The sequence below is a fragment of the Macrotis lagotis genome, chromosome 1 (genome assembly GCF_037893015.1).
Source record: "Macrotis lagotis isolate mMagLag1 chromosome 1, bilby.v1.9.chrom.fasta, whole genome shotgun sequence".
In the NCBI taxonomy this organism is placed as follows: domain Eukaryota; kingdom Metazoa; phylum Chordata; class Mammalia; order Peramelemorphia; family Peramelidae; genus Macrotis; species Macrotis lagotis.
Genome location: NC_133658.1, coordinates 905,924,438 through 905,952,404, shown reverse-complemented (window position 1 = coordinate 905,952,404; position 27,967 = coordinate 905,924,438). Strand labels below are relative to the sequence as shown.

The following is a 27,967-nucleotide window of genomic DNA, read 5'->3' as shown; positions in this document are numbered from 1 at the left end:
GGGGCTCCGACGAGGGAGGAGCCTGAGCGCGCCTGCGCAGCGGAGGAAGGCTGGGGAGGAGTTAGTTTAGAGCAGTCCCAGGCATTCTTAATCGTTCTCCGACTTGTGGCGCAAGCGCAAAGGGAATAGAGAAGACCGAGTGAATCGATCGCCATTCCTTGCAATAGAGAGAATGGCAGACCTCAAAGGATTCTGGAATGTCAGAAATGGGGTGGGGTGGGGGCCTTGGAAGAGAGGAAGTGTCAGAACCTGCGTGTGGAGAGCTGAGAGAGGCCTTGAAGGGGGGTCAGAGAGAGGGGCCTGAGAACAGGGGGTGCCAGAGCTGGGAGGGGCCTGAGAACAGGGGGTGCCAGAGCTGGGAGGAGTTGGACTAGGTCACCTCTGGGGTCTCTTCTAGCTCTGCTAAGGAACTTTTCAAGCTCAGAGCAACCTAAAAGGCCAGAGCAAGGAGGGAACCTCAGCCATGACTCCCAGTAGCCTGGTGAATCCCCCTTCCCAGAAGCAGCAGCCAGGTCTGCGCCCCCTCTCTGCCCCACTCTTGCTTCATCCTTAGAGGCTGAATCTCATCTCCCACCGAACCATGAGCTCCTCAGTGCAGGATCAGTGTGGGCAGGCCCAGAGGAAAACCTTGGGAAATTTGGGGTAGTTGGATTCTAGAAAATTCTTTCCCATCTCTGGGTTCCCCTTCCCTGGACCCTGGGGGAGCCTGCCAGCCCTGGCTCCTTTTGGCTCTCTCTTTGCCACAAGTCTCCCCAGTTCCTGAGAAATCCTTCAATACCCATTTCCAGCTCCATTTCCTCAAAGGCATTCATTGACTCATTGCTGAGACTGATAGTGGGAGAACTGGTGGGACCAGCGAGGAGAGTATTAGATGGACCCATGGGTGGGATTTCTAAAGGGGCTGGGGGAACAGGTCAATAGGAACCAGAGCTGAAGGATAGCTGCACAAAGTACATTTATTTAGAAAGTATTTTTATTTTTCCTATTTAATTACAAACAGACCAGACAAGACTTGAGGCACTTGACTTGGGGGGAGAAGAGAGGAGGCTACTACACCCCCAACCCCCAAGGCTACTGGTAGGAGAGGACAGCTGGGGTCAGAGTTCATTGGGAACCTTATTTCTTCTGGGATCTCGGGAGCTGGCTGGGGAGGGGTTTGGGATGGAGCCGACTGATAAGGCTCAACCCAGTCAACTCCTTTCTGGTGTGAGTGCTCAGAACATGTGGCTGGAAGCTGAGAGGGGTAGTATGTTGGGGACTAGATTGAGGGTACCCCTTCCCCTCTCAAAGACAGGACCCAAGTTCATTCCCCTTCCCCAGGGCCATGAGCAGGAGCAGGGGGAGAGATTCCCCCTTGTTCTTCATCTTGGCCCTCCATCTGGAGTCCTACACCTTGCCACGTTGAGGTTTCACTCTGGGGAACAGCTGAGAAGACAAAGGTTGCTGTGAGTCTGGGATGGGGGGAGCCCAGTCCTGATAAGCCTGGAGCCCCTTCTCTGCCTCCTGATCCCACCCACCACATTATCCTGGAACTGCCCCCTCTCCACTTCTACCTACAAAATGGAAACTTCAAGGATGATCTGTCCTTTTCTCCTCCACCTATCCCCCAGGGAGATGGAACCCCCTATTCCTCCACCCAACAATGGGCTGTCCCCTCCTCCAAAGTTCACCCAATAGGCCCTCCTGTCATTCGGTTCTCACCCCAAAGTAGTTTCTGGGCACATATCCTTCCTGGCCCCGCAGGGCTGCCCACCACCAGTCGGTCTCCTCAGGCCCATCCCGTCGCAGGACAGTCACAGGTTCACCCTCGCGGAAGGACAGCTCATCCCCAAACTCAGCGCTGTAATCCCAGAGTGCGTAGACTGCCCCGCCATGTAAGTGACCCATACTCTGCTCAGCCTCTGAGGAGACACAGGACCACAGATGGTCAGGACTGCCAGGAGCCTCAGAGATTTCCTAGTCCTTCCCATTGTTTTACAGAGGAGGAAACTGAAGTCTAGGAAGCCAAGCAACTTGCCCAGAGTCACATTGGGGGCCAGGATTTGAAGCCAGATCTTCTGGCTTCAAATCTAGCACCAGGGTCTGATCTGTAACATGACCTCAATGACTAATGATGTCAGTGTACACCAAGGACATGGGCTAATACACATGGTTAGGTCATCAGATGAAGGGTGTGACCCTGACCCCACCCTGTTGTCTCCCACGCCTCACCTGCCAGGTAGGTGGCACAGTCTGCATAACCCTCCCTGTAAGGGTCGCACTTCTCAATGGCCATGGCCCCATCACTCAAGGTTGTGGCAAAGATGGCAGCCCCATGCTGCACCAGGGCCGTACAGATGGCTGTGTCATTGCAAGAGGCCGCACAATGTAAGGGTGTCCTGGATGAGACAGAGAGATGACCATGGAAACAAAGGCCACCAAAAGGCCAGAGATAACACAAAGCACTCCTCCCCCACCCCTGAGTCTATCAGTTGAGGGCTGGCCACCATGTTGTCCTGCACTGGGTCTCATAGAAAACCCATCTGAATGGACTGAGGGCTGGGGCAGATACCCCTCAGTGCTCTGTGTCCCCAGGAGTAGAGAGAAGGAGAAATGAATGGAGTTGGGGCTCAGAGATCCCTTGACCACCATCCCACTGTGTCTCACCAGCCATGGCTGTCCGGGGAATTAACATTGGCACCAGTACCAATGAGAAAGTCCACAATGGCGTAGTTGGCACCACAGATAGCATTATGGAGGGCCGTGATGCCTTCTTCATTGGGCTGGCTGGGGTCATTTATCTGGAGAGTAAGGTGGGAAACAAGAGTCCAGTCAGCCTTGAGGAGAAGACAAAGGGTGGGAGCACTCTCTCCCCCCTTCCAAGTGGCTGCCTCTCACCTCCTTCACTGCCTGCTGCACCACATCCAGCTCCCCAGTGAGCGCGGCATCCAACAGTAACACCAGGGGGTTAAGGCGGGCCCGGCGGGCCTTGCGGGGGGAGCCCCCCTTCCGAAGCACTGAACGCATTTCCTGGGGTGGGGGAAGAAGGCTGCATCAAAAAGGAACTGGTTCCCCCTCCTTCTCTATCTTCTGGGACAAATACTTTCCCTCACCCTCTTCAGGTGCCAGAGAGGGCAATGGACAGAGGCAGGTAATAAAGCAGTCTCAAGAGGACAGAAATAGAGAAGATCAGCAAGAAGGCCTACCGAGGGATTGGGGGCAAGAGCATAAGGGAGTTGAGTGGCCTGGATTTTAATGCTAGCTCTGGCCCTTGCCTCATTGTGTAACTTTCCCCTCTCTGGGCCACAGTTTCCCTATCTGCAAAATGAGAAGGAGAAGACAACTGGGCAGTTTCTCAAGGCTCTTTTAAGCCTGAGAACCTATAGTTCCAGGAGTCTATAGTTCTATGGTTCAATAATGGTTGCAATAACCTCCAATTGCAAGATGGTTCTAAGAACCTTAGATGATATCAAGAATTCTTGGTTTTAAAGAGTTAGGGTACCAAAATTCTATGATAATTTCGAGATTCCATGACTCCTATGGTTCTAAGATTATATAATATCAAGATCCTATGATTCCAAAAGTTTCAGGTGTGTCTAAGGTTCTACAGTGGTTCCCTTTACTTTTCATATATTTTTAAATTTTATTTAAGGCAATGGGGTTAAGTGACTTGCCCAAGGTCACAGAGCTAGGCAATTATTAAGTGTCATTTGAACTCAGGTCCTCCTGACTCTAGGGCTGGTGTTCTATCCACTGCACCACCTAGCTGCCCCCTACAGTGGTTCCCAAAGACTATCCTGATTTCAACATTTGAGGTTAATTCTGAGATTTTATGGTAGTTCTAAGAATCGATGTTGGCTTCAAAAATCTATGGTTCAAGATTCTGTGGTTCTAGACACTAGGGTAGTTCTAAAATGTTATGGTATATGTTCTAGACACCATGATAGTTCTGAATCCATGACAGCTCCAATATTCATTGGCCTAGATACTATGATAATGCTAGGATTCTATGGTGATTCAAGGACTCTTAAGATTTTACAGTTCTAGATTCTACCAGCTTTCTAAACTTCTGTTCTCACAGCAATAACCTACTGGATTTGTGATATTTATGGTTCTAGATTCTATGATAGTTCTAATATTCTATGAAGATTCTGGGAGTATCTCATGGCTCTGAAATGCTTCAGTTTCAGAAAGTGGGAGTCTTATGGTTTTAGGTTCTCAAATTCTATGCTAACTATAAGACCCTCTGGGTCAAGATTCTATTATCCTTCTAGGAGATTCCACTGTCCTTCTAATGCTATTATGGTGCTAAGACTCTATTGGATCTGGGAATCCATGGCACTAGATAATGGCTTTGATAGCTCTATAACTCTATAGTTTTATTTTGTGTGCTATTTCTAAGATTCTATAATTATTCTAAGAACATGCTAGGTCATAGAATCTATAGTTCAAGATTCTGTGATTCTAGCCAATACAATAGCTCTAAGGTTCTATGGTAGTATTATAAGAGTTGATGAGGGCTCTACAATTCATTGCTTCTATATTCTATTGTCCTAGAGATTATGGTAGCACTAAAATTTGGTAATGTATCCTGAAGGTTCTATGGTTCCAGATTCCAGCATTCTTTTAAAGTTCTATTAAAATTCTATTAAAGTTCTACACCAGCCAGGTGGCATAGTGGGTGTGGGCACTGGAATCAGGAGGATCCGAGTTCAAATTTGATAGACACATGACACTTACTAGCTATATGACCTTGAATAAGTTACCTAACATCAATTGCTTTTCCAAAAAAACAAAATCCATTATGGTTCTAAAAATCTATTGGGTTTAGAATTCTATGGTTCTAGATTCCACATAAGTTCTAAAATTCTACTACAATTATAAGAATGTTTTGTGGCTCTGAGATGTCTTTGGTTCTAGTAGATATGGAAGTCCTGTGGTTCTGTGGTTCCTATGGTGGCTCTAAGATTCTGTGGCTTTAGAGTCTATGATGGTTTGAAAACTCTACAGTTCAATTAGGAGAGCATCGAGAGCAGAGGATTGACCTGGGGGAAGGAGGAAAGAAGGGGGGGAGGCTATCCCCATTACTCACTGTGCTCTGGGGTGTAGGTGGGTCAGGCAGGCAGGGGGGTAGGGTAGGAGCTGGGGGGGCTGGGGCAGGGGGCCCCACTCTTGTGTCAGAACCCTCAGTAATGGGAGGTAGCTCAGGTTCAGGACCACCAGGTCCACCGCCTCCACCAGCACCACTGCCCCCATGCCGGTGAAAGAGGCGGTTGATGATTTGCTGGTACTGTTTCTTGTGTGTGGGGGGCAGGACTGGGCCGGGGCTCTGCTCCATGGAGCCTCGGCGCTTCAGGGGCCGGGGGATCTCTGCCAGCACCCGCGCCACCTCCTCCAGTTCGGGCACAGTCTGGGCTTCTGGGGGCAGTGCTGGTTGTAGCCGCGTGGGACTCAGGGGCCGAGGCACGGCCCCTTCTTCAGTCTCTACGACCTCCAGAGCTGGGGCCAGCAGCCCCTCCAGCTCAGGTTCGGGTTCAGGCTCCTCAAGGGGCTTTGGAGGCCCTGGGAAGAGAGCAGAAACCACCAATCATGACCCAGAAGGCCAGCTAGGTGCCAAGTGGAGTCAGGAGGACCTGAGTTCAAATCCAGCCTCAGACACTTAATAATTACTTAGTTGTATGACCTTGGGCAGGTCACTTTACCCCATTGCCTAGCCATAAAAACCCCCAAAAATCGTGACCCAGGACTCCCTCCTCAAATACCCCACCGTCTGGTTCATTCCTACTTCTACCATTCCACAATCCTGACTTTATAAAGTTAACATTCCATAGTCTTGTCCTTCCCCATCCCCTGTCCTCATGCTGAGACCAACCTACTCTGAAAACTGGGAATTTTTTGCCCAACCCAGAGACCCTTCAATCCTCTCTCCCACTCCTGTCCATCTGGAAGGCCCTCTTGGATTTGAAGCTTGAGAAATGGAGACAATGGAGAATAGGAAAAGCTCCTGACAATGATGAGAATGGGTCAAAGGGGGAAGAAAATGAGGCACTTCATTTCCTTTAAAAGAGGTGGCAAGAGGTTACTCTTTGGCCAAGATACTTGACAGAGAATATGACCTCTGCCAAGAACTTTAACCTGTAGTAGTAGTAGGTAGGTTCAATGTCTTTCCCTCCCTCCCCTCTGGGGACCCCAGTTTTGTCCTCACCTTCCCCTCCTGAAGGTCGAGCCAGTGGTATAAGCTGAGTGGCTGGAGACTGGGGTGAGCTCTGTGGAGCTGGGACTGGGCTTTGAGGGGCTGGGCTCTGAGGAGCTGGGACCTGGGGTGTCAACTTGGGTAAAGGAGCCCGTGTAATAATGGGGGAGCCCGGCGGCCCTGCCCTGGCTGCCCCATACTCCCAAAAGGCATTTTGTAACTTGAATATCATGGAGAGGGGGATAGGGCGCTGGCGGGGGGCTCCCCGGGTCTGGGGACTGGTTGGTGGCATGGCAATGCGACTGGCTGGCTGCCAGCTTCGAGGAAGGGTGCCGGGGACCCCTGGGCCCATGGAGCGACGGTATCCCCCGACCTCTGTCCGCCGGTCACTGGCCAATGGAGAGACTTTGTAATTCCGGGGCAGAGTAGAGCTGGTGAGGCCATCCTGAAAAGGGGAGAGGGGGACAGAGACCAGGTTATGATGACACCACTCACGTTTCATTCTCTGGGATTCAGTTTCTTCATTTGTACAACGATGAAGGTTGAGCCTCAAGATCCCTACGGAGTATGCTAGTTCCAATGTGCTTAGGTCCTGTGATCTTTGTATAGGAAACCTTGGCCTAGAAACTCTGCCACTCAGACTCAGCCCCCTCACCTTGCCTGGACCACCCAAGCCATCTAAACTGCTCTCCCGCCAGGGTAACAGCTGCAAGGATGGGGAGGATGGACGAAGGCCCCCGAAAACATCCAGACCTGTGGGGAGGGAGGAATGAGGGTTAGGGTTTGAGCAGAAGAGGGGGCCTCTGTCCACTGACCCCTTTCTTTTATCCCCCTCCCCAGGCCAGCTCACGATCATAGTTGGAGGTCTGGGATGATGACTTCTTCTCATAGGCCACATCCAGGTCTGACTCGTTCCAGCTCTTTGGAGGACGCCGGCGAAGTGTTAGGTCATCTGCAGGGGAGCAGAGAGAGTTCTATCTGTGGTCCACAAAATTCTACCCATTCTTCTGAAAAAATCCTCCTCCACTCCCACTTCTCTGGGCCCTAACTCCTTCCTTCTGCCATGACCACTCCAAGGCACCTACACCATCCCCCTCCCAATTATCTATCTCCAGCTGGCTCCTCTAGTCTCTCACCTTGGGCCCGAAGCGGAGCAAAGGCACTGCCCCCAGCACCTGGGGGTGGACTCCCAAAGAGACTGGAGCCCTCATAGGTGGCAGGAAGACCCAAGCGAGGTGAAGGTCCTCGGTGGTCAGGGAAGAAAGCCTGAGGGCTGTCACTCCGAGGAGATCCAGCCCGTCCACCCATTAGGAAGTCATATTGTGGGGGAGGCCCTGTGGGGCGGAGAGGCCCAGGACCAGGCCTGGGGGATGGGGCTCGGCCCAGGGAGCCAACCACAGACTCAAAGGACACAGTTTTGGGCCGTGGGGAGGGGGCCCGGTCCAGCGATGAGTATGACTCTGGAGACAGGTAGAGAGGGGTGCGAGGAGAGGCTGGGCGCCCTTTGGGTGACAGGGGACTGTATGAGAGCAAGGCAGGAGAGTTCTCTGAGCGGGTATAGGTGGCATCCCCACTGTCGGTCACCTTCCGGGGTGAAGAGGTACGGCTAAAATGGTCAGGAGTGGGACTGGAGCTGTATCTGGGCAACTGGAGGGAAGGAAGGAGACATACCCAGTCAGAGAGAGGAAGTATGAGGGGCTCAGGGGGAAGGGATCCAGAGGCTTAGGCTAAGGGAGACCCAAGGAAAGACAACTGAGAGGTTTTGAGAAGGATATATTCAACTATTAGTAAATGATTATTTAGAAAAGATCCAGAAAAGTAAGTAGTGATCAAAAAGTCCCAGAATAGGTCATGCCAGATGAAGGGATTTTTTTTAAATCCCAGATTACTACTAGAGTGTGGTTGGGGTGGGGGTGGGGTATTAGAAATATAAATGGACTTGGCATCTGACAGTCTTGTGGAACAGATAAAGAGATGAGGGATAGAACATGCCAAACTGGGAAGAGACAGGGGCCAGTTTACTAGCCATCATCTGAAAGTTGTCCTTCCCAACAACTCAGAAGGAAGGAGTTCTCCAGTCGATTGCCCCATCTTGGTTCCCATATCATTGACTTGAAGAAAGGCAAAGAGGATATCTTTGTCAAATTTACAGATGGTTAAAAACTTGGGAGCCCTCGTTGACATGTTAGATGACAGCTGTCTGGCTCCGGCAATGGGTCAAATCCAATAAAGATCCAGATAAAGGTAAACTCTTGAGACATGGATAAAGAAAAGCAAGACAAGTCCGAGACAGGGGAAGTGTGGTTTGAAAGTGAACAGTGGAGAGATGGATTAAACAAGCAGCGAGAGAAAGGGAGTGAGCATTTATTATAGGCTACTAGTGCCAGATTTGCTCTTTTAATGGATGTCAAGCTCAAGATGGATCAACTCTATGTACTGTAGCATCCCCCAAAGCTAATATGAAATTAAAGAAGGTATATAAGCTCCAAGGCTGAAGAGCTGATGATGCTGCCCTCTGACTGGTGGCACAGTGGAGTCAGGAAGACCTGAGTTCAAATCCAGTCTTAGACACTTCCTAGCTATGTGGCCCTGGGCAAGTCATTTAACATGTTTGACTCAGTTTCTTGAGAAGAAATCACAAACTCCTCTAATCTCTTTGCCAAGAAAAGCCCAAACAATTGAAATGACTCAACAAGGAAGTCCTGCCTGGCTCCCAGCTGGAGCACTATGTCCAATCTGGGGTGTGATATTTTATGAAGAACAGTGATAAACTGGAGGGTCCCATGGAGAGCAACCAGAATACTGAAGGGTGACAAAATCATAGCCTAGGCAACAAGAGATGTTTTAATCTGGAAAAGAAAAGACAAGGGGTGGATTGTGGAGAATGAAGGGATGTATTCAAGTATTTGAGAAGCCTCAACTAAGAGTAATGAGGCCAATTTAGGCTTGAGGTCAGGGAAAACCTGCTCATATTGAAAGCTGGCCATGAGAACGGGGGCTGCCGAGGGAATAAGTGGGCTCCTAGTCCTTGGAGTCTTTGGCCAGAGGCTGGAGGATGTGCAGAGCCAGGCTGGGTTAACTTAACCAGCTCCCCAAGTCCCTCCCTTCGTTTGTAGGGAAGGGAATGAAATGAGGCTCAATGAGGGGCTTACCCTGGTGGGAAGGTTGGCCTGGGGTGGAGGGGTGGAGGGGGCCGGGGAGTCTGACCAAAGTGACTCTAGCTGTTTGGTCAGCTCATCCACCTTGGCCGCGGCTGTGTCCAGCTCCATCTGCTTCAGATCGATATGCTTCATGGCCAAGGCTGTGGGGAGGGGAGGAGAGGGCAGGAGTGAGGCTTCGGGGAGCCCTGCCCCGGGCCGGAACAGTCCCATCCCCTCAGGACCCTCCCTCACATTGGAAGTTCAAGTCCAGAAGGTCCCTCGTGGCATTCTCAAAGGCGCTCTCAAAGGCCTCGCTGTCCATGGTGCCCAGGCTGGGGGGCGCGCCTGTGGAAGGAGAAAGGCCGCTAAGCCCCGGCTGCCCCACTAGGGGAAGGGTCTCTGAGTGCGAGAAAGCAGGATCCCCAAGCCCAGAGGCAGGGTCTCCCGCCATTTGAGGAGACAAGATAATGATGGGGCCATCCAAGTGCACCACCCCCTGGAGGTTCGCCTTATTATCGCCTCATTTTACAGAGGAGGAAGTCGAGTCTAGGAAACATTAACCTGACTTATTAACTGTCCCAAAGCTAGGTTTCTTAGGGTCACCGATCCAGAGTGGGAAGGGGTCTCGGAGGCCACCTAATCCCAACCTCTCATTTTGTAGAGGGACCCGAAGCCCAAGATTACAAGACTTGTGTCAGGGTCGGGATTTGAATTCAGGACTGTCTTGACTGTAGGTCTAAGGCTCTTTCCACAACACCCCAAATGTCTAGGTGTTTGGGTTGGAGGTGGAGAGGGGGTGAGGAGGCTAAGAGATTGGACCTCAAGGAAGCCGGCTCGGGGGACCCCACCAGATCTTCTGAGCAATAAGGGGGGATTGGCGTGACTCCCAAGAGCTAGGGGTCTCTAGAGCAAGGTTCTGGAGAGTCATCAGCGAGACTAGGATTTCGGGGTACAGAGGTTGGAAGTGTAGAGGCGGGGTCCCAGAGGAGGCTGGGCAGAGGCAAAGGTGCCGCGGCTGGAAATTAGAGGGCTCGGGGTAGGAAACCGGTCCTGCCAACGCGGAGCTCACCGCCAGCCGGCCCCGCCCGCCCTGCAGGTGGGGGAAGGGCTGGGTTCCGAGGTGTCTTCCTTCAGCCCACGCAGCCGCCCCGGGGCGGAGCCGCCACCCCAGTACACAGCACCCCGGCAGGGGCGGAGGCCGACCCACCCCAAAAGCGGAGGGAGGGGTGGGGCTCCGGGCGTGCGGTCAACCTGTCCTGACCCTCCCCGGAGACAGGAGGGAGCGTGAGAAAGGACTGACGTGTGAGGAGGGGAGCCCTTCCCCACTAGCTGCGGGGGACCCAGGACCTTCCCAATCCAGCTTTTCCTCTTTAGTTGAACGGGACATGGGGGGGGGGGCGTCTATGATCCCTTCTAGCTTTGGCCATCTAGTTTCTGAAAGTCGGGGCTCTTCCAGATTTGAGAAGTCTTAGAGTTTCCATTTCCAAGATTCCAGGATGCTGTCAGAAGGGCCGCCAGTAAAGGGAGAGGGGAGAGGAGAGCCCCAGGACCCTGCTGTCTGGCAGAGGAGACTCAGAGGTTGCCAGCTCCAGAAGGGCACCTCTTTTTGAGGGCGTCTGGGGCAGGGGGAGGCTTGGGGAGGAAAGAATAGCCTGGTCTCCTCCACAAACAGTGTCCCGGCCAATGGAGGAAGGAGGCACTGTGGGCTTGGAGGGGAATGGGATCCAGTCAGCCTCCCACCCGCCCAGCCGGTGAGCTCAGGCCTCTGGTATGTATCAAACCAGTCCCAGCAAGTCCTCTTCCTCCCCCAGGGAAGAGCAGGTGAGGCGGGGGGAGGCACCCAGCCAGGTCCTGTCCTCCAAGGATAGCACCCTGACACCTTCGCTGCCAGATCAGACAGCTCCCTCCCTAAACTTCCCGCAGAGCCCCAATCATTACCCTCTAGATGATGACTGGGGGACAGGGGAGACTGCACCCAGGCTAACTCCCTTTCCAATGGGAGGAAAGGGCTCCATTTTGGACTGTCCTCTGGCAGCCAGACACACATCCTCCCTTCCCCTCCCTTACTTACAAAGCTTTGGGCCAAGGGGCAGGAAACCTCTGTTAAGGCCCTGGCTCTCCCCCAAACTCACTGTATGACCTTGCGCTTTATGTCAGAATTTTTTCCTCTGGAAAGGTTATCTGATCTGGTGGTCTGGAAGGTCCTTCTGGAACAGACTATGTTCTAAGTTCCCTCTTACCTCTAAGATTTTATGCTACCATGCTGTGATTCACAGTTCCTTCCAGTTGGAACATGTTCTAACACCCTGTGTTCTCATCTCCTTTTCAGTTGGGACACATGCTATCTCCTTGTGTTCAAATTCCCAGCTGGGACATGTTCTAACTCCTTTCCAGTCAGGACATGTTTTAATATCTTGTGTTCTAAGCTTCCTTCTTGCTGGGGCATGTTCTAACATCCAGTGTACTGAACTCCCATGGGGGCATGTTCTAACTTCCTTACAACTAGGACATGTTCTAACATTCAGTGTACTGAAGTCCCATTGAGTCAATTTCACTTCCTTACAACTGGGGCATGTTCTAATATCTGGTATTCTAATCTTCCTTCCAGATGGGGCATGTTCCAACATCCAGTGTGTTCCCATTGGGGTGTGTTCTAACTGAACTCCCACTGGGGTGTGTTCTAAGCTTCCTTCCAGCTGGGGCATGTTCTAACATTTTGTGTTCTAAACTTCCTTCCAGCTGGGGCATGTTCTAATATCCAGTGCACTGAACTCCCATTGGGGCATATTCTAACTTCCTTACAATTAGGACGTGTTCTGATATCTTGTGTTCTAAGCTTCTTTCCAACTGGGGCATATTCTAATATCCAGTGTACTGAGCTCCCATTGGGGAAATGTTGTAACTTCCTTACAAATAGGATATATTCTAACATCACTGTGTTCTAAGTTTCCTTCCAGCTGGGGCATGTTCTAACTCCCTTCCAACTAGAAAATGTTCTAATATCCTTCCACCCGGTAGATATTCTTCCAGTCAGGGCACAGTCTAATAACCAGTATACTAGACTCCCATTTGGGGTATGTTCTACCTCCTTGACATAGCTGCTCTAACATCCAATGTTCTAAGCTTCCTTCCAGTTAGGACATTTTCTAAGTTCTCCTTCCAGCTGAGACATGTGCTAAAATCCTATGTTACATGCTTTCTTCCAGCTGGGATCTAAGTAAGTTCAAAGGTACCTTGCAGCTCAGACACATTCTAACATTCTGTGACTTAAATGTTCAAGAGATGTGTTCTAACTCCTTTCCAGCTGGGCCATGTTCTACCACAGTGAACAAGCTCCCTTTCAGATGGACCATGATCTAATTTATGATGTTCTAACACAGGATGTGCTAAAGCTCCAAACGGGACAGGTTCTAGCATCCTATGTTCCAAGATGCTTGCCAGCTTGTTCTTATTCTAATGGTCCATTCCCATTTTTAGTGGTTCCTTTCAATTCTGATATTTTGGCTATTATTTTTAATGATCTTTGGACTAGTCCTTTCCCTAGACCTCAGTTCTTTTACTCCTACCTCCAGAGGAAAGAGTTGAGAACAGAGTGGGGGTCTAGAATCAAAGCTGCTCAGTGGGTCACAGGGTGAAGAACAGAGCCACACAACCCAATGGGGAAGACAGATGCACTAAATTCAAATCAAACTGCTTTGTCTCATGGGGTTGAGAAAGGACTAGAAAAAGGACAGACTCTAGGAGAAATGGTCCTTCTCTTGAAGAACTCCCAGGATGAGAAACAGACCAGTCTTGCCTCCCCAGCCCAGCCCCTCTCCAGATCTGAATTCACAACTATCCAAGCTGGAGGGGGGGGATGGGGAAGAGAGAGATCCCAACAAGGGAAAGATAACTCTGGGGTCACAATTTTCTCCTCAGGGGTCATGCTTTTCTCCCATACCAGTCCAAAGTCCCCCTCTTGGCTTAAGTAATCTCCAACCCCTTCAATTCAGACAATCCATTTGAAAGCCTTCAGTAACCCTGATTAATCCCTTGCTAGAGAAGCTATGGGGTCCACTGCTGGACCCCACTGGACTACCACAAACAGCAGGGGGGGAGGCAATCTTACATAGCTTAGCAAGGACAGAGCCTTCCAGAGTGCTTCCAGAATTAGATGCTGACCTCTTATCTTTCTCTAGTACTAACCTAGAGGCTGGGTGGTGGGGAGTTGGGGGGGGGTGTTGAAAGCAAGAATGGCATGTCCTGAGTCTGGGCACTTGTGAGGTGTGTTCAGGATCAGCCAAGCCTAGGAGACCCCTAAGACCTAGAACAAACTGGCTGCTTCGCCCCCCCCCCCCCAAGACCCATGTTCCTGCCTGGAGGAAAGGCCATATGAACTGAAAATAGAGTCACGGGTATAGGAGTGACCTTGGGTAAATCCCACCCTCGTCTCTGAGCCTCAGTTTCCCCCCTATGTAAAATAACAAAGTTACATTAGATCATCTGTAAGACCCCTTCCGCTCCATCACTCTTGTTGTGTCAGTCTGTGTCTGAGTCCCAAAACCCAATTTCTAACTTACTGGATCAGAAACTTTGTTTTTTGCTCTTTATCCTCCTCTGGGTCTCAGATTCCTAATATGTAAAATGAGGCCGTGGGCTAGGCAATCTCCAAACTTCCTTCAGCTCTAAATCTTATTATCCTTAGCTCTGCCAAGCTCTGGTTTCTCCCATTTCCCCTCCCTTGCCCTCCCTCCAACCAGAGTTGGGCCGGAGAAGGGGAGAAAGGCAAGAAATCACGTAGCGACGTTTAGGAGAGGTGGGATGGGGGGGGTCTGAAAGCATTCTCCGAGGTTGGGGTGGGGAAAGCTTAGTAGTCGGGGACACCCGGAGTTCCCTCCCCTCCCTTCCCCCACCGGGGCTCTTCCCTCAAATCCTCGTTCTGGCTAAGACGATCGTTTCCTGGCCTCTGGCTAAGGCAGCGGAGAATGGGAGGGCTGGCTTTCTCCAGAGGGTCTCCCCTCCCCTCGCTGACCGCCCCCCGCCCCCTTCCTCCCCAGGCCCCCCTGCAAGCCGGGGAAGGATCCCCTTCTCTTTCCCCCAGCCACCCACCCAACCTATTGAACCAGGTGACCCGAGCGGCTCTCACCGCCCCCCTCCCCGCCCACCCCTCACGGGAGAGCCCGCCGAGGGGGTCCCAAGCGTCCCGGCCGGCCGACTCACTGCGCCTTCAACCGGGGCTGCCTCTGAGACTCCCGGGCGGATCCGGGCAGGTCCCGGGGCTTCCTGGCGCCGGGAAACAGGTTTTACTGTGGAGTGTGACACAGGTTGGAAGGCGAGGGAGGGAGAGGAGGCGGGCGGAGGAGGGGAGAAGTTGGAGGGGGCGGAGATGGGGGGCTCCGCGATGCATCTTGGGCCTTGTAGTTCCTCGGGGGTCCCAACGCGGGGTGGGGGGCCATTTCTAAGCTTCCATCCCAGAGCCCAGAGCACTTTCTCCACTTTTCCCTCTGCCCTCCGGAGTGAGCGGAGTTAGGAACCCCAAGGACCCAGACGCGAGACTGAGGATGGGATCCCTGAGCCCCTTCCCAGCTAGGCAGCCCCTGGGGGAGGGTCCCCGAAAGCCCGAAATTGGAGGGGGCAGAGTTCAGTCTGCTCCTGATTTGGAAAGGGACTTAGGACGGAAGACCGCCCCACCCCGTCCCTGTCCCCCCCCCCCCCGGCCACAAGATCGCGGGCCCTATAAATAGGGGGGCTTTGGACGGAGTTTTGGGGAGTGGCCCGGGAAAGGGGCGGGGAAGAGCTTGGCACCTCCGTGACTACAAAGGCCGGGGTGCCCCGCGCAGGAGGTGCTGCCTCGGGGCACCCTGGGGATTGTAGTCGGCCCGGGAGCCCTGGAGTTTGGGAGTCCTGGGGGGCGGGGAGGAGGTCGGGATCTGGGGTTGCAGACGGGAGGCGGCGGTCCCCTGGGCCCTGGGGGAGTCGGGAGCCCGGGGGCTGACGCAGCGCCCAGGAATGCGACCTCGTGCCCGGCCCGTCCGGCCGCGCACCTCGCGAGGCCCCGAGGAGGAAACCCTAGGGGCGCGGGCGCGGGCACGGGGCAACCCCTCTTCCCTGCCCCGGCAACTCCCCGCCCCCCGAAACCCGGGGTCCGGACTCCCAAGAGCCCCGCTCATAGGGGGCTTCTGGTGGGCCCCCCCCGCCCCGCCTCCGAACTGCGCCCCCGCGGACCCCAGGAGAGCTCAGAGCCCGGGCCACGCCCACGCCCACCCCCACTTTACAGAAGACGGGGGCCCCCCTGCCCCGGCCCGCGCAGCCCCGGCTCCGGATTCGAGTCCCGCCTCCAGACACCGACGGGTCCCCGGCCCTGTCTGTGGGTCTCAGTTTCCCCGCCGGCTACAGGAAGCGCGGCCCTCTGAGGCTTGGAATCCCAGGACCCCAGAGTGGCCCCCCGCCCGGCACCCCAGGATCCCCAGCTGTCCCGGCGGGGACCCCCGACACCCGGCAGATTCGGAAGCGCTAGGGATACTGGCCTGAAGGAAGTCCGAGGAGTTCGGCCCCCGCCGCGGCCCCACGCCCGGCCCCGCCCGGCGCAGCCCCCCGAACCCGGGCCCCCGGCTCCGGCCCCGCCCCGGCCCGGCCCCGCGGCGGCCCCTTTAAGGCTCCTCCCCCCGGGCCCGGCTCCTCCCCCCGGGCCCGGCTCCTCCCCCCGGGCTCCCGCCGAGCCAGGGCGGCCCAAGAGCGGCCGGAGCGGAGGGGAGGACGCCGACGGAGCGGAGCCCAGGGACGCGTCCTCCCGGCTCCCGCTCCCCCCTCGCTCCCGGCACAGATGGGCTCGCCCAGATGTAGCCACGCCCCCGGCCCACGTGGGCTCGCCGCGCGTTCCGGGTCCGGGGCCGAACTCCGCGGGTTTGTCTGAGCCGCCGGGACCATGACCGTGGCGGGTGAGTGGCGGGGCGGGGGCGGGGCGGGGGGCGCCTGGGGGGCTGTGGGGGGCGCCACGGGGGGAGGGGGCGGGGCCGGGGCGCCCGCTCACCCGCGTCTCTCGCCTCCAGCCGCCCGGACCCGGCTCGACCAGAGCCGGCTCTGCCCGGAGGACTTCCTGCCGGCCCCGCCCGCCCCGCCGCCCCCCGGCCTGGCCCTGGACGCCCTGCGGGCCCCCGAGGCCGAGCTCTGGCTCATCCGGACGCCCGCGGACTTCAGCCCGGCCAGGTGAGGGCCCGCCACGTGCCGCCGCCCGCGTGGAGCCCCAGCCCCCCCGCGTGTGGACCCGCAGCCTCCCCGCGTGGATCCTCCAGCCCCCGGGCAGCCCCCCCGCGTGTGGACCCCCAGCCCCCGGGCAGGCCCCCCGCGTGGATCCCCCAGGCCCCCGTGTGGACCCCCAGCCTCCGGGCAGCCCCCCCACGTGGATCCCCCAGCCCCCCCCCGGGCAGGCCCCCCGCGTGGACCCCCAGGTGGACCCGCAGCCCCCTGGCGTGTGGACCCCCCCAGCAGACCCCCCGCGTGGATCCCCCAGGCCCCCCCATGTGGACCCCCAGCCCCCGGGCAGCCCCCCCACATGGATCCCCCAGGTCCCCCATGTGGACCCCCAGCCCCAGGGCAGGCCCCCCCCCGCGTGGATCCCCAGGCCCCACGTGTAACCCATCCCCCCAGTGGTGGTGGGGGGCTTTCCTGCCTTCCTTCACAGATCCTAGGTGAAGCTCCTGCTGGGGTGGGCAGGGCGGGGGACCCGAGTTCAAATCCAGCCCGACACTTTGCTGCTGGGTGATCCTGGGCAAGTTACCGCACTGCCTGCCTCAGTTTCCTTATCTGTAAAATGAGCTCAGGAGGAACGGGCAGAGCCCTCCAGGACCTGCCGAGAAGACCCCAAAGGTTTTATCCAGAGTGGGAGGGACCGATAGATCTGATCATGGGATGACCTGGCAGGCCCAGGACTGGGGTACAAGAGGGCAGACGCAGATCTGCCCCCAGGAGCCCGCAGTATGAGCCCTAAGGGGTTCTAAAATTCCCCAGGTTCTCCTGACTTATGTTAGTGACACCCCCACACAAGTGCCCCCCATTCCTCCAGAGCCAAGTCCTAGAATTCTCTGGGTGCCCTAGACTCACATTAGTGGCACCCCAAACAAGTGTCCCCCCCTTCTCACTCCACAGCCTCAATGGGTGCAAGGTGCCTCTGGTCGGCTTCCAGACCCTGAAGAGCCATCGGGACGAGGCCGGTGTCCGACGGCGCTACCACATCCTGAGCGCCGCCAGCACTGGCCCTGAGACTCTGCTGGCACCTTTGGAGGCAGCCGGCGGCCGGCTGGTCCCAGCCCCAGCCCCGCGGGGCACCCTGAGCATCCTTGATGTGCCCCAGACTAAGTCTTTGGGCCAGGCCCTCCACGCCATCCCCACAAGCCCGCCCCCCCAGATCCCGCCTGGCCTGCGGCCCCGCTTCCAGGCTTTTGGGGGCCAGCAGCCCATACTAGGACCCCCCACTCAGGCACTGGTGGGGGAGGCGAAGTCTGCCCGGAAAAAGAAGCGGTCTAAATCGTTGGCTCAGGATTCCAGTCCTCTGGAGGTTCTAAATGGAGCGGCCGGGCTGAGCCCTGCTCCGGGGAGGGAGACACCTGAGCCTCTGGAGCAAAGACCAGGCAAGAGAGAGGAAGAGCTGGCAGCCCCATCACCAGCCAAGAAGAAGAAGAAGAAAAAAAGAAGGAGCTGGCAGGAGAGGTGCCCGAGTCAGTAGGAGAGGTGCTGGAGAAGGCAATGGAGCTTCAATCAGCAGTTCTTTCACCCACCAAGACAAAGAAGAGCAAGAAGAGAAGAGAACCAACAGGGGAGCTGCCGGAGCCATCAGGAGAGGTGCCTGAGCCGGCAGGAGAGGTGCTGGAGAAGGCAATGGAGCTTCAACCAGCAGTTCTTTCACCCACCAAGACAAAGAAGAGCAAGAAGAGAAGAGAACCAACAGGGGAGCTGCCGGAGCCATCAGGAGAGGTGCCTGAGCCGGCAGGAGAGGTGCTGGAGAAGGCAATGGAGCTTCAACCAGCAGTTCTTTCACCCACCAAGACAAAGAAGAGCAAGAAGAGAAGAGAACCAACAGGGGAGCTGCCGGAGCCATCAGGAGAGGTGCCTGAGCCGGCAGGAGAGGTGCTGGAGAAGGCAATGGAGCTTCAACCAGCAGTTCTTTCACCCACCAAGACAAAGAAGAGCAAGAAGAGAAGAGAACCAACAGGGGAGCTGCCGGAGCCATCAGGAGAGGTGCCTGAGCCGGCAGGAGAGGTGCTGGAGAAGGCAATGGAGCTTCAACCAGCAGTTCCTTCACCCACCAAGACAAAGAAGAGCAAGAAGAGAAGAAAACCAACAGGGGAGCTGCTGGAGCCATCAGGAGAGGTGCCAGAGCCAACAGGAGAGGTGCCGGAGCTTCAACCGGAGGTGGTTCTTTCAGCAAAGACAAAGAAGAGCAAGAAGAGAAGAGAACCAACAGGGGAGCTGCTGGAGCCCACAGGAGGAATGCTGGAGCCATCAGGAGAGGTGCCAGAGCCGGCAGTAAAGGTGCTGGAGCTTCAACCGGAGGTGGTTCTTTCAGCAAAGACAAAGAAGAGCAAGAAGAGGAGGGAGTCAGAAGGAGAGATGATGGAGCCAGAAAAGAGGCACCTGGAGCCCGAGAGCCACATTGACCTTCAAGAGGAGAAAGCCCTGTCCTCAGCCAGAAAGAAGAGCAGGAAGAAGGCAGAGGCAGGAGTAGAGACGCTGATGCCTGAGCAGGTTGGGAGGCTGGAGGGGGAGGAGAGGACAGACCCACCTCCCACTAAGAGAAAGAAAGAAGAAGCAGGAGAGATGCCAGAGGAGACAGCGATGACTGAGTCCCTCGGGGCAGTCGAGCCTTCACACACTAAGAAGAAGAAAAAGAAGAAAAGGAAGTCAGAGGACGGGGAGGGGGTGGAGTCCCTGGCAGGGGTCCTTGACTTAGTTGCCTCAAGCCCCAGCCAGGGTGTGGAGAAGAAGAAAAAGAAGAAGCGGCTTCATCAGGAGGAGCTGGGGCCAGTGGAGGCCTGATCCCCCCCCCAAAAGTCATCATGGAGACCTTGACTTTGGTGAGGCTCAGGACCTTGTTTTTTGCCCCAGCCTGAAAGGAACATTGAGGCAGTAATGGAGACAGGTCAGCTGGGGTCCATGCTTTATTGGCATCCATCCTGAGACCCTCCCCACCCAGCAGACCCCTGGATTTTCAGGGCACCTTCAGGAAGGGCTGGTGTAGGACTTCAAAGAGTCTTCGGGCCTGAAGAAGAAGCAGACAGTTGGGCCTCCACTATTAAAAGGAGATTTTAGCCCATCTGGGGCACAGCTGGTTGTTTTCATTCCCATCCCCTCCCAGTCTTCCTGGGTTGGAGGTGGGGCAGCATGGGGGAGTCCTGGATCCAGACTTGGTTCTGCCACCAACCCTCCCTCTGGAAAATGAGCGGACTGGACTAGAAGGGGCCCTCTGGGGTTCTCCCCTCTCACCTTTTGAGGCCCAAAACCAGGGCAGAGGGAAAGATCATCTTGAGAAGCAGTGGCTAGCTGCTCCAGGGTCTGCAACAGAAGGTGGGGGACACATGGAAAGGGATGGGTGAGGCAGACCAAAAGATGAGACTGTGACAGCTGTGTCTGGACCCCCTTCCCCCAAATGTGTGGCTAGGAGATTCTGAGAGATGGGGTGACCTCTTCCCCCCAGGTGTGTGACTTGGGGATTCCAAGAGATGGGGAAGGCAGAGTGCTGGCTAAGACTGGAGGGAGGAACAGAGCTCAGGCCTAGGGCCCCCAGTTTTGATGGTAGCCTGAATGGGGGGTCCTACAGGAGCCTCACCCCAAAAGTAGCCAGCAGTGTCTGGCTGTCGGTCTTATTCACTGACTTCACTGTGGTCAGACACTCAGTGACCTGGGAGGGAAAAAGATCAGAGATGGGTGACCTGGTAGCTATGGGGGCCTCAGGCCAGGGCAGGCAGAGGGAGGAAGGAGAACTGAAAAAGAAGCCCCTCACCCTCGATACAAAGTCCTGTTCCAGCTTTTCCTTCAGCAGGTCGGCGGGCTTCTGCTCATATGACTTGTAAGTCTCCAGGTACCGCCCAGCTTCTTCTGGGCTAGGGGAGGGTGGAGGGAAAGGAGTGAGCCCAGCTTAACCTCCCCACCTTCCCACCCCCAATGCTCCTGTACTGCTGCTCACCTCCAGGCTAGAATCAGTGTGCAGTCAGCCAGGATGCACATCTTAGCCAGGTCCTTTAGAGCTCGCTGAGGGTCTTTCTGTTGGAACCAGGGTCAGAGAGAGAGAGAGAATTAGAACTGGAAACCACCAGCCATGGGAGACTTTGGAGGGAGAGTATCAAAGGAGAACAGGGAATGAATGGCAGGGCCAGAAGGGCCTTAGAACAGGAAAATTTCCCAGTTGGCAAATGGTCAGAAGAGGTCAACAGATCAAGTTCTTGGGGAAGAAATCAAAGCTATGGGGGAAAATGATCCAAATCACTAATAAAAAGAGCAATTCAATGGTTCATCTCCAGTCTTTCAGATGACCAAAGGTATTGAAAAATCAAAAAGGAGAAATGCTGATGGCCAGGTAAACTGTGGGACTGTGAACTGATAAGATCATTCTCATCAGAACCTTCACCCAGAAGTGATTTAAACTGCATACATACCTCTGCCCAGTGATACCACTATGGGGTCTAGGTCCTAAAGCAGAAGTGGGGAACCTTTTTCCTCTCAAGTGTCATTGGGATATTTATATCATCATTGGCGAGTTCTATTTAGTCAAACATTTCTAAAAAGCTCGATTTATTGAATTTAGAGTTCACCCCGCTCCCCGTCCACAGTTGTCTTGGCAACACCAAATCTATATGTAGGCAAGCTAGGGGTTCCCCTGCCCTTGCCCTAAAGACATTGAAGTAAGAAGGAAAGGATTTATAGATATAAAAGTGTAGCAGCTCTTTCTGTGGGGAAAAGACCTGCAGTAGCCTGAAGGAGTCCCCATCAATTGGTGAATGATTAAATAAACTGGCATTTGAATTAATGGAATCTGCATTGTACAAAATGAAGAAAGATGGTTTCCGAGAAACTCAGGAAGAATTTTTGAACTGATGCAGAAGGGCTTGAACAGGAAAATCATGAATAATAACAGAACCAATAACAAAATATCTTGAAGACTATTCTGCTCCGATTAATTTAATGGCCAGTTACAGAGGTCTAGTGCTACCTGCCTCCTAATCAGAGAGGAGATGGATTCAAGTGCAGAATGAAAAAACAATTTTGGGACCTGGCCAGTGGGGAATGTTTTTTTTTTTCCTTAACCACTTATCTTCCTTTTTTTTATTGGGGGTTGGGGGTGGCAAGAGGGAGAAAATAGACTTGTTAATTTAAAATATACCTATGGTGGAGTTCATCAGAGCTCAGAGGGGCTACCCAGTCTATTTGGCACAAAGGGAAGCTGAGGCTCAGAGAATGCCAGGGCCCTGGGGAGGGTGTGGATGCTTCTTACCACATCCACTTGGAGCAGGAGTACCCGAAGTGCATAGTTCTTCCCCAGCCCTTGTAGGCGTTCGTGGATGTAATTGGGGTGCAGGTTGTGGTAGCGCAGGCTGTGAGGGATAACAGAAAAATTCAGTTCAGCAAGTTCATGAAACCGTAGGTTATCTTAGGACTCAGTCCTCCCCTCATGTCTCACATGGGACATCATCTCTTGAAGATAAAATGCTGTGGGGTTTGGAGTCGGAAGCTTCGGTTCAAATCTCAGCTGGGTCTCAGTTTCCTCTCCTGGAGAACAGGGGTTGGACTAGATCCTTCCCAGGAGGACCCCAAGTTGATTTATTTCAGGGATCTCCACTGGGCTGGTTCCAGGGGACATGCTGTGGACTGTGGCATTTCCAGTTTGAACCCCAGGCTTCACCAGCCCAACTGCCGAGGGGTCCTGGACACACAAGAGATGATGAACCCGGCATCTAGCCCAGCTCTCTCACGTGACAGAGGAGAAAAAAGGCTTGCCTGAGGTCCCACGTGCTTAGAGAAGGGCAAAACCACGCTTTAGCTGAGATCATTTTATCCGTGTCCCAACTATCTGTGACTGCATTTGGGGTTTTCTTGGCAGAGATGCTGGAATGGTTGGCCATTGCCTTCTCCAGCTCATTTTATAGATGAGGAAACTGAGGCAATGAGGCTGAAGTAACTTGCCCAAGGTCATAGTTAGGAAGTGTCCGGGGCTGGATTTGAACTCCGGTCCTCCTCACTCCAGGCCCAACGCTCTAACCACTCTGGTACCACTTAGCCTCCCTTTAACCTAGATCCCAAGTTTCCCAGCCCATCACTCCACACCATTCCAACCCACATGATACAATGGATGCCATCAAAGGTGTGACCATCCCTAGCATGGATTGCAACCTCTCAGTGACCTAGTAGTGGGTCAGATTCCTGAGGCCAAAAGCTGGTCAACCCCATCATGACCCAGTCTTGATCCTGGGATGATGGACACATGGTCCATCCCTGGGCCTGTCCTACAGGCCTTTCCAGCTGGGCAAGAGTTGGAGCTGCTGGCTTGGGCTCTGCCCCAGGTTTGGGGATCCCCAGGTCATAGCCTTCAAATGAGGCAAGGAAGAGGCAAACCTACAAAAGTTAGCAGGGCAGGCTGGGAGCCAGAAGAGCCTCCACCCTTTCAGGTGTGCATGGAGGGGGGGGCAAGGAAGTCTTCGGGGAGTTGGCACCTGAGTTGACCCTTAAGGGAAAAGGATCAACAAATGGGGAGATTCATCAATCTTAAGAGGATTTTACTACTACTGTCAAATTCTAAGCTAGGGGACAGGAACACAAATGGGAAACAAGCCCTGTTGTCTAGGAGAGATGAGGACTACTCCCCAAAGTTCTCCACCCCACCCTTCATCCTGGTTCCTGGGAGCCCCACACCCCAGCTAGCAGGGTTCAGACTCCATTGCCCTTTCCCATCCCAAATCCCCAGAATCCATGGGGGAGACCTCTGAGAGGAACCTTGGCCTGGGGGCTCACCTGAGGAAGAGGGCACAGGTGCTCTGACCCATCACATAGTCAGGAACAATTTCTCCAAATTCCCAAGGGACGTTCCTTATGAATTTCAGGACAGGATTCCCCCTCTAGGAAGAAGCAGCAGATGAGAAGAGAGTTTTGATTTCCTCTGATTCCCCCCACATCCCAAGATCACCCCACCTCACCTGCCGGGGGCTCACAGTAATGCTACTGCTCTTGGTTGCAGCTTTAGGCCCCTGGGGGTCCTGGTTGGCAATGTCTCCTCCAGGGGGTCCCAGGCTGGAAGCAGTGGTGTCAGGCCCGGCCCCTTGGGGAGTGGTGTCAGGCCGGGCCCCTGGCTGAGCGACTTTGGCCTGGCCTCCTCCAGGACAGAGCTCAGCTGTGGTATAGTCAGCATAGGTTGGCCCTGCCTCGCGGACAGAGGTGATGGGTGAAGGAAAGCTCCGGCTGGATCTAAATAAGGACTGTACCTGAGGATGGGGAAGAGGAAGGTGTCTCTGAAATCCGTCTGAGAGCCCTGACTGATGGAGCCGACAGGTCAGCCTCGTTTGGCAGAGGGGGAAACTGAGGCCCAACCAGCCAACTTAGCCCCAGTTATGTGCCTACGATGTCTAAAGAGCCCTATGTTGTTGCTCCCATTAGAATGTAAACCCGCTGAGGCCAGTCTGACTTTGTATCCTGGCACTTACCATAGTGAGGCCTTAATAAATGTTTGTTGACTGGTTGACTGATATCAAAGCCCAGGTGCTAAGAGTTCACAGCGTCGGAGGAAGAAAGGCACTCCCCCTAGAGTCCACCTCCTGCACCCCGCACACCCCCTCCACAGCCTCCCTGACAAGTGGTCAGCCTTTGCTCAAATACCATCAGTGATGGGGAGCTCACTCTACCAGAGCAGCCCTTTGGAAAGGGTTTCCCTTACACAGTCCAACCATGCCCAGCTCTGTGCAGAATGAGTGATCTTTCTTCACATGACAGCCCTAAGGAACAGGGATCCCAGGCTCTCCTGCATCTCTTCTATGTCACTAACTAAGGTACAGAGAGGGAGCCCTGGTCCAAGGCCCCCAAGGAATAGGGACACAGCTGGGGCCTCTGTGGCAGCTTCCATGTGCCAGATTCCTGGATCTCAGGGGCCTCCTCCAAGAAGAGCTCAAGGGTCCAGACCTGTTCTCCCCCTCTCCCTTTACCTCCAGAGGCGGAGCCTCCTCCAGGGGAATGGTGAACTTCTTTCTCTTAGGGGGCCTGGTGATCTCTGCCACATCCTTCTTACTGGCCATCTCTGGTTCCTGGCCTGCAGCAGACAGAAATTGGTGGTATTCCAAGCATTCTCCTTCCCTGATAATATTCCTGGGGCTGGCCAGGCCACCCAAAACTATGATAACACCAGTACCTCCCAGCATTCCCCATTCCCAGAGTTTCATGATCCCCACAACTCCTAAGGCTCTTTCTCTCTATTCCCCCATCACCCTCACCCCCAGCACCTTGATGTCCCTGGTGCCCCACAATGTTCCACACCCCAGCACCCCTATGTCCCTGGTGCCCCACAATGTTCCACACCCCAGTACCCCGATGTCCCTGGTGCCCTACAACTTTTCTACACCCCAGCACCTCCAAATCCCTACCACCTCCCCATTCAGTCAATAAGTATTTATTAAGCTCCTACTATGTGCTTGTCACTGTGCTAGAGACCTGGGAATACAAAGGGAGTCCAAAAGCATCCCCTGCCTTCTGGGGCTCCTGGTCTAATGGAGGAGAGAGCATGGAAATAACTCTACCAACAAGTTCCAGAGGGATGAATGGGAAATAATCCTCAGAGGCCTGGGGGGGGGGGGTGAATTGGCACTAGAAGGAAGCAGAGGCAGAGAAGTCCAGGCTGGGAGAAGGCCAGGAGGTAGAGGGTCTTGTCTGAGGAATGTAAAGAGCCTGGTGCCACTGGATCCCAGAGTATGTGAGGGGCGTGGATGGTGGAAGAAGATCAGAAAAGTGCAGGTGGAAGGACTTTTAAACACCATTTCATATTTGATCCTGCAGCTGATAAGGAGCCACCGAACTTTGAGTGAGGGGGTGGGCATGGTGACACCAACATGCATTTTAGGAAAATCATTCTTTTGCTGGCTGAATGGAGGGTGGCTGAGAATGGGAGGGTCTGAAGGCAGACAAATCACCCCCACCCCAAGCCGTTGCAGTTATCTGGGGTGAGGCAATGAGGGCCTGGACCAGAGTGGGGGCATAGGAGAGAGATGCTATAAACTCAGCAGCAGATTGGATATGAGGTGGGTGGGGACAGTGAGGAGTCTGGGCTGATGCCTGGGCTGTGAGATGGCAGGACAGGGAGGATGGCAGTGTCCTCTACAATAATAGGGAGGTTAGATGCAGGTGGGGGGGAGGATTTGGGGGGAAACGAGACTGAAGAACCATCCAAGGGTTGGGAGAACCAGGAGAGACTATCAAGCAGAGGAGGGTGATGGACAGTGTCAGCGGCAGCAGAGGGATCAGTGATTTGGCTGTTGGGGCGTCATTGGCAACTGGAGAGGGCAACCTCTAGTCTCAGGTTAAATGATGAAATTGGAAGCCAGACTGCAGAGTGTTAAGGAGGGAGAGAGGAGAGAAGTGGAAGCCCAATGACAGACCGCCTTCAAGACCATTGTGAAGGGCAGAAGGGCAAGAGCTTGAGAGCTAGTGGGGATGATGAAGTCAGCGAGGGTTTCCTGAGGATAGGCAGCGCTCTGGGCCGTAGGGAAGGAGTCAATACACGGAGTGATTGCCGATGAAAGAGTGGGCAGGCGCGGCTAGGTGGCGCAGTGGGGAGAGCACCGGTGCTGGAGGCAGGAGCACCTGAGTTCAAATCCGGCCTCAGACACGTAATAATGACCTAGCTGTGTGGCCTCGGGCAAACCACTTCTCCCCACTGCCTTGCAAAACCTAAAGAAAAATCTCTATTTCAGCTGAGGAGTGGGGAGGGATGGAAAGGTCTAGACGCTGGAGCAGCCTGTGGACAGTGGGGGAGTGAGGAGCTGGGCAGCGGCAGGGAGGTCCGGGGAGATGACGCCATCAGCAGCCCCTGCCTGTGGCCCAGGTGTGTGTGGGGAGGCAGCCTTGCAGTCCCCATAATACCTTCCAGACTACAGCAATGCAAACCCCCCCCAGGGTCCCCAAGCCCCGCCCTCTCTCTTGTCCCCTCCCTTCTCCCGTCCCCGTGTTCTATGAGTCCCGCCTCCTCGCTTGTCCCCGCCCTCGTGTTCTATAAGCCCCTCCTCCTCGCTTGTCCCCGCCCTCGTGTTCTATAAGCCCCGCCTCCTCGCTTGTCCCCGCCCTCGTGTTCTGTAAGCCCCGCCTCCTCGCTTGTCCCCGCCCTCGTGTTCTGTAAGCCCCGCCTCCTCGCTTGTCCCCGCCCTCGTGTTCTGTAAGCCCCGCCTCCTCGCTTGTCCCCGCCCTCGTGTTCTATGAGCCCCTCCTCCTCGCTTGTCCCCGCCCTCGTGTTCTATAAGCCCCGCCTCCTCGCTTGTCCCCGCCCTCGTGTTCTATAAGCCCCGCCTCCTCGCTTGTCCCCGCCCTCGTGTTCTGTAAGCCCCGCCTCCTGCTTGTCCCCGCCCTCGTGTTCTATAAGCCCCTCCTCCTCGCTTGTCCCCGCCCTCGTGTTCTATGAGCCCCGCCTCGTCGCTTGTCCCCGCCCTCGTGTTTTATAAGCCCCGCCTCCTCGCTTGTCCCCGCCCTCGTGTTCTATAAGCCCCGCCTCCTCGCTTGTCCCCGCCCTCGTGTTCTATAAGCCCCGCCTCCTCGCTTGTCCCCGCCCTCGTGTTCTATAAGCCCCGCCTCCTCGCTTGTCCCCGCCCTCGTGTTCTATAAGCCCCGCCTCCTCGCTTGTCCCCGCCCCGCCTCTCCAGACCTCCGGCCCGGCCCCTCCCCAATCCCAGTGTTCCACAAGCCCCGCCCCCACGCGTGTCCCTGTCCACCCGCCCTCGCTCACCTCCCGCCCAATTCCGTGGGCCGTCCCAGCACGCTTCTGTGATGGACGAGCGGGCCAGCCAATCGCTGGCGCCCGCCCCCTTCCCTGGCACCGCGGGGCTCCCACTGCCACCGCCCGGACTTGGCTTCCTGGCTTCGCTCGGGCCCGGGGACGGCCGGGCCCCTCCGGAGTGCCCGCGCTGGGCGAGCAGAGGAGAGTCGGGCTTCGGCTGGAGAGGCTCTCCGAGGCCTCTGGCAGGGGCACTTCCGGCCTCTCTGCCTCTCCGAAAAGGACCATCGAGACGCGACACTCTGGGCCGGCGCTCTATGGCCCGGGAGGACTGCGCGCTGGAGCCGCGGGGGGCTCTGCGGCCCGGCGGTCTCCGGCCTTGGTCTCCCCTTCCAGAACCGGGCCTCTGCCCCTGACTCCGCTTTATTCCCGGCCGGGTTCGCCCCGAGCATCTTCTCCCCATCTCTGTAAAAGAACCGGCCCGGCCCCGAGTCTCCTTGCTCCCATCACCTCAGTCTCCAGCCTCCTTTGCCTCCTTTTCTCCCCTTCCTCTTTTTTTTTTGTTTTTGTTTTTTTTACAAAGCAACGGGGTTGCTAGACTTGCCCAAGGCCACACAGCTGGGTCACTATGAAGTGTCTGAGGGCGGATTTGAACCCAGGTCCTCCTGACTCCAGGGCCGGTGCTTTATCCACTGCGCCCCCTAGTGGACGGGGAGGGAGTGAATGAGC

The 27,967-nt window shown here is 55.1% G+C and overlaps 3 protein-coding genes across 5 annotated transcripts; 1 reads left to right on the top strand and 2 right to left on the bottom strand.

The window, feature by feature from the left end:
• Positions 1-407: 407 nt before the first annotated feature.
• PPP1R13L (protein phosphatase 1 regulatory subunit 13 like) lies at positions 408-14,959 on the bottom strand. Of its 2 annotated transcripts, XM_074219287.1 has the most exons (13): positions 14,512-14,959; positions 9,565-9,657; positions 9,325-9,473; positions 7,309-7,819; positions 7,023-7,124; positions 6,828-6,925; positions 6,185-6,617; positions 5,072-5,541; positions 2,878-3,009; positions 2,647-2,780; positions 2,212-2,378; positions 1,702-1,901; positions 408-1,425 (listed from the first exon to the last, which is right to left on the bottom strand). In XM_074219287.1, the coding sequence occupies exons 2-13, from the start codon at positions 9,632-9,634 to the stop codon at positions 1,387-1,389; spliced, it is 2,505 nt and encodes an 834-aa protein (XP_074075388.1). In that variant the 5' UTR covers positions 9,635-9,657; positions 14,512-14,959; the 3' UTR covers positions 408-1,386. The 2 variants fall into 2 exon arrangements, with proteins under 2 accessions (XP_074075388.1, XP_074075387.1); XM_074219286.1 differs by lacking the exon at positions 14,512-14,959 and having other exon boundaries at positions 9,565-10,470.
• A 1,081-nt stretch (positions 14,960-16,040) lies between these two features.
• Positions 16,041-24,278, top strand: POLR1G (RNA polymerase I subunit G). Its single transcript, XM_074219285.1, has 5 exons — positions 16,041-16,229; positions 16,341-16,497; positions 17,437-17,997; positions 18,093-18,129; positions 18,163-24,278. The coding sequence occupies exons 1-5, from the start codon at positions 16,217-16,219 to the stop codon at positions 19,321-19,323; spliced, it is 1,929 nt and encodes a 642-aa protein (XP_074075386.1). The 5' UTR covers positions 16,041-16,216; the 3' UTR covers positions 19,324-24,278.
• ERCC1 (ERCC excision repair 1, endonuclease non-catalytic subunit) lies at positions 19,406-27,752 on the bottom strand. 2 transcript variants are annotated; one of them, XM_074219283.1, is made up of 10 exons: positions 27,251-27,752; positions 24,471-24,574; positions 23,472-23,756; positions 23,290-23,393; positions 21,776-21,875; positions 20,471-20,547; positions 20,288-20,387; positions 20,114-20,185; positions 19,771-19,839; positions 19,406-19,546 (listed from the first exon to the last, which is right to left on the bottom strand). In XM_074219283.1, the coding sequence occupies exons 1-10, from the start codon at positions 27,699-27,701 to the stop codon at positions 19,496-19,498; spliced, it is 1,413 nt and encodes a 470-aa protein (XP_074075384.1). In that variant the 5' UTR covers positions 27,702-27,752; the 3' UTR covers positions 19,406-19,495. The 2 variants fall into 2 exon arrangements, with proteins under 2 accessions (XP_074075384.1, XP_074075385.1); XM_074219284.1 differs by lacking the exon at positions 27,251-27,752 and adding an exon at positions 24,947-25,017 and having other exon boundaries at positions 19,408-19,546.
• Positions 27,753-27,967: the final 215 nt, after the last annotated feature.